Source organism: Nesoenas mayeri (genome assembly GCF_963082525.1).
Source record: "Nesoenas mayeri genome assembly, chromosome: 20".
NCBI classification, from domain to species: Eukaryota; Metazoa; Chordata; class Aves; order Columbiformes; family Columbidae; genus Nesoenas; species Nesoenas mayeri.
In genome coordinates this window covers 6,276,014-6,286,530 of record NC_137569.1, presented here as the reverse complement: position 1 = coordinate 6,286,530, position 10,517 = coordinate 6,276,014, and the positions used below count along the sequence as shown (strand labels likewise).

The 10,517-nt window shown below is 61.5% G+C and overlaps 1 protein-coding gene across 1 annotated transcript; it reads right to left on the bottom strand.

The window, feature by feature from the left end:
- Positions 1-136: 136 nt before the first annotated feature.
- On the bottom strand, positions 137-9,554 carry LOC308048215 (ras GTPase-activating protein 4-like; the record flags this gene model as incomplete). Its single annotated transcript, XM_080357197.1, has 20 exons — positions 137-258; positions 402-460; positions 545-665; positions 746-881; positions 958-1,095; positions 1,169-1,486; positions 1,595-1,732; positions 1,990-2,176; positions 2,246-2,358; positions 2,561-2,625; positions 2,955-3,108; positions 3,196-3,319; positions 3,585-3,676; positions 3,749-3,880; positions 3,957-4,038; positions 4,334-4,466; positions 4,543-4,604; positions 4,936-5,049; positions 5,603-5,659; positions 9,490-9,554. 20 exons carry the CDS (start codon positions 9,552-9,554, stop codon positions 137-139), a joined length of 2,412 nt encoding a protein of 803 aa, XP_080213323.1.
- Positions 9,555-10,517: the final 963 nt, after the last annotated feature.

Below are 10,517 nucleotides of genomic sequence, written 5' to 3'. Positions count from 1 at the left end.
TGCCCATCCCCATGTCCTGCAGCGTCCCCACCAGAGACGGACAGGACAGGCCTGCAGGATACAAAGTGATTTTATTGCCACCGCTGCGGTACCCAAGACACGAGGACCCTGATTCCCCAGAGGGACACTGGGCCCCTCATGTCTGCAGCTGCAGCAGGGCAGGGGCTGGGGGCGCCGGGGGCTGCGCCAGGCGGTGACATTGCTCCAGGTCCCCCAGCACACCCAAGAGCCGGCTCAGCCCCTCGGGCAGGGGGGCACCTGTTGGGGGGGAACAGTGAGACCACAACATTCCCCAAGGAGGGGACACCCAACCACCACAGTGCTCCCCAACACCCTGGGGATGTGTGCTAACCAGAGCATCCCCAATGGGGTCCCCGGAATCCCCTCCACCCCTCTCCTACCTTCACCCCTGGGGCCATTTTGGGCATCTTCGGGTTCCAGCAGCTCCCAGTACTTTTCCCTAGGGGAGGCAATAGGAAGGTCCTCAGCAGGTGGAAGGAGGGTGCAGGGGGTGCAGAGGGGTTACCACAGGGTGGGGTCTCACCTGAGGGTCCCCCGGAGGCTGAGGAGGTGGTGGAAGAGGCGCTGAGCCTCCGTGGCGGGGTCCAGGGGATCACTCCATTCCTGCAGCGCGACACCGTGGTGGGTCCGGTCACAGCCCGGTCCTGCGGGACAACGGGGCTCACGGTGGCAGGGGGGACCCCAGGGGCACCCCCACGGGAGTCCCAGGTGCCCCTCCCGGTACCTGTCCTTTCTCTCTGGTGGCAGCAGCTCCACTTGTCCCCGCGGAACACGCCGGGGTGGTAGGTGCGGAGCACACGGGGGTTGTTGACGCACACCTTGCGCAGCGCCGACAGCCACTGGTTCAGCTCATTGACGCACTGGGGACAGCGGTGAGGGAGGTCACAGCCTGTGACACCCCTGCTGGGGGGTGTCTGTCCCCTGTCCCCGTCCCACCTTGCACTGGAGGTACGCCGTCTCCTGCTGCCCGCCCGAATCGACATAGACCACCTGCATGACATGGGCGCTCCCAAAGCTCTTCTCCTCCACCTTCTCGGCGGCCAGGATGTCACCCAGGGCGATGGCACCGCTACGCTGGTGGGGACACACACACAGGGGGTCAGTGCCACCTCGCTGCCACCCCCACTACCCCCCAGCACCCCCTTACCTCTGCACCGGGGCTCTTGCCGAAGCTGAGGGTGTCCCCGCTGAGGCAGAAGTGCAGCTTCTTGGCGGCAGTGGCCAGCACTGGCCCCTTGCCCCGCGTCTTGTGGACAAAGAGCAGCCCCTCCTTCACCACCATGGTGGGGGGGCCCGGTGGCTGCCCCTCACCTTCCTCCTCCTCCTCTCGCTCCGTGCCCACCAGCCGGGTGATGAAGTCCTTCATGAGGGCGATGCCCTGCTGCAGGGCGGGCAGCAGCGGGGCCAGCCAGGTCTCCTTGGCCCGTCCTGCCGCCGGCTCCATGTTGCCCACCAGCTGGACGGCCTGGAGACCCCCAGGGACAACAATGTCACCAGCCCTCCCCAATGGGAAGCACCCCAAAAACCCCACGTGGGTGACACCACCTCCCTCCCCACGTCCTCCCCATCCCACCTTGGCCAGCAGCAGCAGCGTGCGGCTGGTACGTGCGTCGGCGTGTGTCTCCCGCAGGTGGAAGAGCTTGGGGGTCATGATGGCTGGCGAGAAAAACCGGAGGCAGAGGAAGCTGGTGACGGCCACGAATTTAGTGTGCTGCAGCCGACAGAGTGGGGGGAGACGTGTGAGCGTCTGTCCCAACGCAGGACACCCCTCATACATTGATGGGACGGGGGGTGGGTTTCAGCACCAGGGATGCTGTTTGGGTGCAGCATGGCCCTGCTGTCCCCCTGCACCCATCCCTGGGGGGCTGTCCTCATACCCAAGAGGGGACCCCAAAGCTGGGGATTACACCCCTGTCTCCTGGGGATGTCCCCATTTGACCCACAGTCCATCCCCCACCGCAGCCCGACCTGGTGCTGGGGGAAGCGCTCCCCGACGCGGTGGAACAGCTGCCGGAACACGGCGCGGATGACGGGCGGACACGCTGAGGCTGATCTGCCGATGGCGTCCAGTAGCTCGCCCAAGTAGGACTGGAGGTGCTGCCGGCCCTGCTCGATCACCTCACCCTCTGTCTGCACCCGGTGCAGCCCTGAGCACCTGCGGGCACCGGCGCCATCAGCCCTACGGCCAGAGCCCCCCCGCCCCACCGCCCCGCATGCCCCTTACCCGACATCTTTGATCTCCACCTTGCCGGGGTCCAGCTCCACGTACTTCTTCTCCTCAAACACACGGGTGATGGTGGGTCCCAGGACGGCGTGCAGGTACGGCATCCCTGTCACCTGCCGAGGGACCGTGACAGGGGGCACAGCCACAGGTTTGGCACCAAACACCCCTAGACTCGTTGACAAAGGATTTTCTCCAACCCCCCAGCCCCAGGGGAAGATGAAGCCCCACCAGCGCTCCCCCTGGGCAACCAGCCCCGCTGGGGACAGCCCAGAGCCAGGGTGACCTTGTAAGAGCAGGTTTTGGTTAGCACAGCACCTTGAGGAACGACTCCATCGATTTAGAGGCCAGGGAGTTGCTCCGGAACAAAGTATTGGGCTCACCTGCAAAACAGGAGAAGGTCTGTGGCTGCAGGATGGCTTCAGCTCACCCACCAGGTGGCTGCCGTCATGGGGGGGGGTCTACAGGGGCTCTGCCCTCCACCCCCAGCCACATCCGTGAGAGTTGTGGGGATTTCCAAACCTCAAACCACCCGCTCCTCCCCCAACCTCAGCCCGTGAGTTGTTTGGGATGAACCCAACAGGTTCCCAGCCGGAGCACAGTGTGACAGCTGAACCTCAGCCATCACCCCCAAAAAATCACCACACAAAGTCCTCGAGGTTTTGCAGCCCCAAGAGGTGGTTGGAAGCCTTCAGCTCCACTCCAGCCTTACAGGGCTTGGCCAGCTCCAGCTCAAAGAGCAAGTCCAGGTACTCCTTGACCAGCCCTTGGCCCAGGAAGAGTTTGACCAAGTTGACGGCGACCTCCTGCCGGCACTCGGCTGTGGTGGTTTCATCCAGGAGGGTGACCAGGTGAACTTGGCCATCCTGGTGGGGAGAAGCACCACGATGTGACCCTGGCAGTGAGCCAGAGGAAGGTGGGTGTCCCATCAGGGTTTCACGTGGACCCCTCACCTGGCGCCCCGACTTCACCTCCTGGCACAGGAGCTGGACCAGGGGCTGGTAGGAGGGGAAGGGCAGCACCGTCTCGTCCCGCAGCCTCACCTGCAGCTGCAGCGAGCCCAGGCTGCCTCGGCGCCTGCAGGAGCACGGGGAGCGGGGGGGTGGGTGCATGAATGAACGGATGGATGAAGTGCTTCACCAAGCAAAAGGTGGCTCAACAGCCAGGGAGAGCCTGGGCGGGCAGGAGGGGCTGCCCTGCACTTGCCCCCCACCCCAGACAAGGGCATTTCCAGGAGCTGCCCCTCCAAAGGGCTGATGCTTCCCAGGAAAATCCCACTCCCCAAGGGCACTGGAGGGACCCTGGACATCCACCCCCAGCACACTCTGGTGCCAACACTCACTCATCCTCCCTCGGCTTGGACTTGTCTGGCCGCAGCCTGAACCAGCCCTCCTCCTGCCCGGCCGCCTCCAGCCCCTGGACGCTGAACACCACCTGCGACGGGAGGCAGGGTCGGGTAGGCAGCTGGGCAGAGCCCCCGCAGCGGTGATGGGAGCTGGGACTCACCTTGCCCAGGAAATCGTTCCTGCCAACAAGGTCCCAGTCCCAGACCTCCACGCACAGCTTCTCCTCGGTGGGCTCGGCCAGCTCGAACTCGAAGGTCTCGTTCCAGCGGGGGTAGCAGGATTTCTTGACCACCTGTGATGGCAACAGCTTCATCCCCCATCTCGCCAAGTGGATCCCACCCTCCCTGGGGACACCAGGTCATACTCACAGCACTCTCCTGTGCCTTCCCATTGTAGCGCAGGCGGACAAAGGGGTCGGAGGCACCATTGCGGTCCTTCCTGGCCAAATCCCTGTGGAGAAGAGGGGAGATTTGCCAGGAACCTCCCAAAATACCTACAGGCACCCATGGCACCCCCTCGGTTCCCCAGCATCTCAAGGTGCAAACGCTAAAGGCCAGCAGAGGAGGTGGACCCTGTCCCAGGACCCCCATCAGTTGGGTGGTGGGGAAGATGCTCTGCACCCACAGGCATATAATGGAGAAGACTCTGATGCAATGGGGAAACTGAGTCACAGAGCAGCCAGGACTTGCCGTACGTGTCCCAGCTGCACACACAGCCCCCTGCCACCCCCGTGTCCCCTCCTCACCTGGCTTCCAGCACGGTGCAGCGCAGCAGCCGCCGGCCGCCCTGGCTCCCCTGGACCTCCACCCGCAGATGGATCTCCCCCTGTACCTCCTCATCGGGGTCCACCTCGCTGAGGCTCACCCAGCCGCTGTAGCCTGTGGGAAAAGGGGGAACCCTCATGAGGGTCACTGAGGGGCCTTTGGGACCAGTTCCCAGCCACCCACCCCTTACCCTCGGGGTGCTCCACCAGCATGTCCCGGGTGATGCAGACCTTCCCGATAACGTCATCGCGGCTGGAAAACAAAAGCTGGGAGTGGGACACGGGGTGGGGTTGGAGACCCTCCGCTCCGCTGCACTCCAGGGAGGACACCCCCCTGCTGTGCGTTTTGGGGGCAGACACAGCACCCAAGTGTCCTGGGGCCACCACAGCGTCTGTCCCCATGGAGCAGTTGGAAAATAACCTTGGGAAAGAACTTCACCCATTTGTGTCCCAAAGCTCAAGCCAGCATGGCCAGGTGCGGATTCGCTGGTGTCTACCATGGGGTTGGGTATGCAGGCAGCCAAAGCTACCAACCTGCGACCCCCACGCCCATCCCCACCACCCCGCGGCCGAACTGGCCATACCTGAGCGCATCCTCATCCATAACGTAGATGGAGACGCTGTGGAAGGTGGGCTGGAGATGCATCTCGTACTCCTCCCCCCAGAATGGGGACAGCGTCTTCCACACTGTGGCAGTCCTGTGGGGCCAGTGGTACTGGTGACAAGGGACATGGGCACTCCCCAGCCCTGGGAGGTCCCCAGTGTTTGGTGACACATGGCTAGGGGCAGCACCCATGGTTTTGAACCTTCAGCTAGGGCAGGAAATGGGTCCCTGTACCGTCTTGTGGCTCTGGGCTGGCAGGACCTGGGGGTGGCTTACAGGGTTGGGGGTGATCATGAGCTGTTAGACATTGTGGTCTGTGTCTGGAGGAGCAGCTCAGCCCAAAGCAGGGAATAACAGTAATAACAACAACAATAGCAATAGTAATAAAAGAATAAGAATAAAGAAAGAATAAGAAAGAGTAAGAATAATAAGAATAATTAATAAGAATAATAAGAATAATTAATAAGAATAATAAGAATAATTAATAAGAATAATAAGAATAATAAGAATAATAAGAATAATAAGAATAATAAGAATAATAAGAATAATAAGAATAATGTGTGTTCAGCAGGGTGGATGGAGGAATCCGCCAAGAACCAGGTGTGCCAGCAGGTTTGGGGACCAGCCAGGGACACGGTGCCACTGACCTGATGATGGCCTCATCGTCGATCTTCACAATGCAGTACGGGTCGCTGCTGCCTGTGCTGGAAGGACACGACATGGCTCTGTCAGCACGGCCAGCTGCCCTGTCCCCAGCCCCTGTCCCAGCCCCACAAGGCTGTCATGGTCACGGATGACCAAAGCCTTCAGCCCTGGAAAACCCCCCACAGAAGGGGAACGTCACAAGTGCCACTTGTAGGGACACCCCAGGGCTACGGGGGTACAGAGACACCCCCAGACACCAGCGGCTGTGACCGGTGGATTTGGCCACGGCTGCAGGCACATGGTGACCCCGGCTTCTCACCCAGCCTGGGGAAACACATCCTTGAGTGTGTCCGGCCACCGGATCCTGCTGGCAGCTTAAAGTGGCTTTTCCAAATAGGAAGATGAAGAACAAACAAAACCCACCCATTCCCCAAAATGGCTCCAGCCACACACAGCCCCATTGCACACACCAGGAGCATGGCCACAGCAGCCCCTGGGGTGCACCCAGAGCCTCAACACCTCCATAGGGACAGGGACATCCCTGGGGACACCCCTAGTGACGCAGAGGGTGAGAAGCACGTGTCACAGCAGCCGTGGGCTGTTGGCAGCCACCACAATGCTCTGACTCTGCTTCCTCCCCAGGGACAACCCGAGTCATTGCTCTGGTGCGCTACTGCCAAAAAAAACCCCAAATCACCATTTTACAGTTTATTGCCCCAGGTCATCAGAACGGAGGTGACTCGGCTGCAGGCAGGACCCGGGTGCCAGGAGGGTGGGAGGTTATGGCTCCTGTCCTGCTCTGAGCAGTTTCTCCTTAACACCGGTCCTGGCAGCATTCATCAACCAGATGTGAGTCCCCCAGAAAACGTGGGAGTCCCAGAAAATGTGGGAGCACATGGGTGGGGGTTTGGGGTCCCCAAGTACAGAACGATATCACTTCCCAAAACTGGGGAGGCTGAGAGCCAGTTCTTGGGGGAATTAAAAGGATTTGAAGGGATTATACAGGTTTGGGGGCCCTCTGCTCTGCAAAATAAAGCTCGGGGGGATGTTCTCCAGGCTGTGCATCCCGGGCACTGCGCTGGCACCCCAGTCACCTCGGGCCACATGCATGTGTGGGCAGCACGGGTAGGTTGCTAAGAGCAGCTCTCTGCCTGCTCCCAGTCTCCAGAGAGGTTTTTAATGCAAGCGGTGGATGAAGCATCATTAACCAGAGCTTGTTGCTGACATTTCCTGCCTTATGCAAATCATCAAGCAGGCAGGGAGCACACAGGCAGAAAGGGAACATCTGCCCACCTGAGCCGTGCCCAGCAACCCTGGGCAAGCTGAGCTCAAGTCTGAGATGGGAGCTGACTGAAAATCCCCATCCCCAACATGGGGACGTTTTGAGCACATGGGCTGCTCCACATCCCCTGGGATGCAGGGCACCACAAAGCCACCCTCGCAGCACTGGAGCATCACGTGCTCTGGGGATTAAAACACAGCGTGGGCAAAATCCATCCCCATGGGCTGCAGGAGCAGCTGCAGTGGTGCCTGAGCTGCTGGGGACCCTGTGATCTGTGTCAGTGGGGACAAATCCCCACTGCAAAGGCTGGGAGGGAACCCAGCACTGCAGGGGGTGACATTGCCTGCACAGCATTGCTGTCCCTGCGCACCAACCTGGGACGTGTCAGGGGAAGAGTTTTATAAGGCTTGTTGGCTTCCAGCGGGCACTGGGCATCCTGCTGCCGCCTACGCTGAGCATGGCTGGAGGTTTGGTGCAGGGGAAGGAGCTAGGAAAGGGGAAGGCTGGGCTTTCGAAAGAGGAAATGAAGACTGAGGCTTTAAAGATTGATAGAACAGTATAAATGTTTGGGTTAGGAGGAAATAAAAACGTGTGCTCCCTGCCGCCACCCGCCCCAGCAGGCAGCACTGGGGGCTGAGGCATTGAGTCTGGCAATTAAAAATTCACTACTGGAGATGGTGGCGCCGCTTTGCTCAGCCCTTGGGAGCCGGGGTGGGGGCAATACAATAAAATAAAGCAGCTCATTTTCCTTGTTTTCCTGTAATGAAGATGCACAGGAGGATTTTGCAGCGCTCAGCTGGGGGGAGCAGCTCACACTCCCACCGTGTCCTGGAGGCGGGCAGAGGGGCAAAGCCCACCCAGGGCAGAGCTGGAGCTGCTGTAGCTCTTCCCTCCCGCCCGGGTTTTGTCCCCGGTGTCAGGCAGTGACGTGCCGGAGGGGGAAAGCAGGAGCAGGTTTCCTGCCTCTTTATGGGCAGTTTCATGGTTTGGTGGCTGCTCGGTGCCAAACCCCGCGCGGGGCGGGCGCTGGCGGGGAAGGCAAAACAAAACAACGGCTTTTCTGCACTGGGAGGAGGTGGGAGAACCCCGGGCACAGCGGTGGGGCTGCTGGTGGTACCAGGGGAGTCGCCAACCACAGCAACATCGGCCAAATCCGGGGGCTCCACGGGGGTTTGGGGTGCCCCACCGGCCATGGGTGGCTGTAAGAACACACCCGGGGTCACCACTGACACCCCGCAGATGGGTTTCTCCGTGGGGGAAGTCGGTGACTATCCCAAGGCTGTGCCAGGGCTAGGCGGAGGAACCGAACCTCACACACCCCCGGCCGCAGGGGAGGGGGACGGTGGCCAAACACGGTCAAGGTCAGGGGCAGGATCCAGTGCTCGGGTTTCCCTCCCCGCCGGGGCAGCCGCCCCCCCGCCCACAGCCACGTCCCAAAGCCTCCGGTCTGGAAGGTGGTGCTGCACAGCAGGTCCCTGCAACACGCTCTCCTGAAAAAACAGAGACTCCCAAAAACCAGAGCTTCTTAAAAAAACAGAGCCTCCCCACGCTGGTTTGAGTTCCCGCAGGGAGTTATGCCGAGGGATTTAAAAATCAGGCCCCGAAGCACAGGATTTAAAAAGAAAAAAAAAAAAGTCATGTTTCTTTCCTTGTTTATCCTCTTTTTCCATGACGGCTGTGGGGATTTTTGCTGGTTTTCCGGCAGCCCTGGTTCTGCCTGGCTGCGGAGCGCTCCTCAAAGCCCCCAGCTGCCGTCCCCTTGTCCCACCCCAACACTGTCCCCACATCTCACCCCGTAAGGATCAGAGCAATGAGGAATATGCCGAGACACGCGGGCAGCCCTTGGGGGGCTGCCAGGGAGGGAAAGCCCAACCGGAGGGGCTGCCAGCCAAGCCCCCTGGACCGCAGCCAGGTGGGCTTGAGCCAGGGCTGGGAGTGGAGCGGGGACAGGGTGGCTGTACCGGGGGGTGCTGCTTCATGTCCGGTCCCTGCAAAGGACCCAGCTGCAGGAGTGAGGGGGTGCACGGTGGGGCCAGCCCTGCCCCATGGCAGCATAGAAGGAGCTCCCCAAAGTGGGAGCACTTCTTGGGGTACCCCGAAGCACTGCTGGGGGCACCACACAGCACTGGGTGCAACTGGCAGGGAATCTCAAAGCCATCACAGGGGGCGTCCCCAAATCAGGAGGGACACTACAGCACTCCTGAGGGAGTCCCCAAAGCACTGAGAAATGCTGGGGCACCTGAAGTCACCCCAGAGGCAACCTCCAAAGTAAAGGGGATCCCAAAGGCACCCTGGAGAGAACCCCCCAAAGCACAGGCACTACTGGGGGGACACACCAAACCCAACCTGGGAAGAATCCCCCAATGCAAGGGGACCCCAAAGCCAGCCTGGAGGGAACCCCCAAAGCACAGGTACTGCTGGGGGGACCCCAAGCGATTCTGAAGGAGCCTCCAAAGCAGGTGGGACACCCCAAAGTTACTCTGGGGATGGTGTCCTCAAAGCACAGGGACCTGTTGTTGATGCACCCCACAGCACTCCTGAGGCTGGGGGACTCCCTCCCAGAGTGTCCCCCACCTCGACCCCTCCTGGTCCCCCGGGGACACTCACATGTCCTTAGCGGGCAGGTTCCTGCCCTCCACGATGCGGATGGAGAGCGCGCTCCGCCGAGCCATGGCGGGGGAAGATACCGGCGAGGTAACGGAGCGCAGCCGCTGAGCCTCGAACCGGCGCCCGCCCAGCCCCGCGCCCATGTGCGGACCGGCGCCGCCGGACGCCAATCAGCGCGCTGGGCGGGGAAAGGGGCGGGGCCTGAATGCCTTCCCCGGCGGCGATTGGGTGATTATGTATGCCGTTCTCTAAGGGGTGGAGCCTGAGCGGGAGTGGGCGGGGCTGAGGCGGAATTGGGAGGGGCCGAGGAGGAACTGGGCGGGGCCGAAGCGGAGTCGCTCCGGAGCGGGTCCCGCCGGGGGACGGGGAGTCCCCCCGCGGCGGTGGGGGTCGCTCTCTCGGTCCGGCTCAGCCCCGGGGGACTGGCCGCGGCCCCAGGGCAGTGCAGCCCGGGGTGCTCAGCCCGGCGCCCCGCCTGGGTTGGTAATTAAGGTAATTAAGAACCGGACCCGCCTGCTGCCCCCCCGTCCCCCCCGAACCTGGGGGTTGCAGTCTCCGGCCCAGCACAGTCTTTTCCTCACTGTCCTGCACCCCAAAACCCCTTTTGTTTGGGGTTTGTACCTTTTTTCATTTTTTTTTAAGCACTGCAGCCCCCTCGAAGGGAGCGGTGGCATTTCTGGGGGGCTTGGTACCATAAATACAGGGGAGGAGAGGCAGGGGACCCCTCCTACGGGATCCGCGCTCAAGGACTTTCCCAGCACACAAAGCTGGGGCTCAGGGCTGTGCTGGCAGACACCAGCGGTCCTTGGCATTTGTGCCTGACCGCCGCGGGGACATGGTAGGAACATGGCAGGGACACTCCGGGGACACACTGCCCCGTCCTGCAGCTCTGCCCCTCTGCCTCCCCCACAGAGGGCTGAGGTGCAGTCCCTGTCACCGTCACCCCCGGCTCCCCATGTGCCAGTTCCAGCCCCACACACAGTCAGGGCACCTGTGTGACAGGGGACAAACCCCCCAACTGCTTGGAG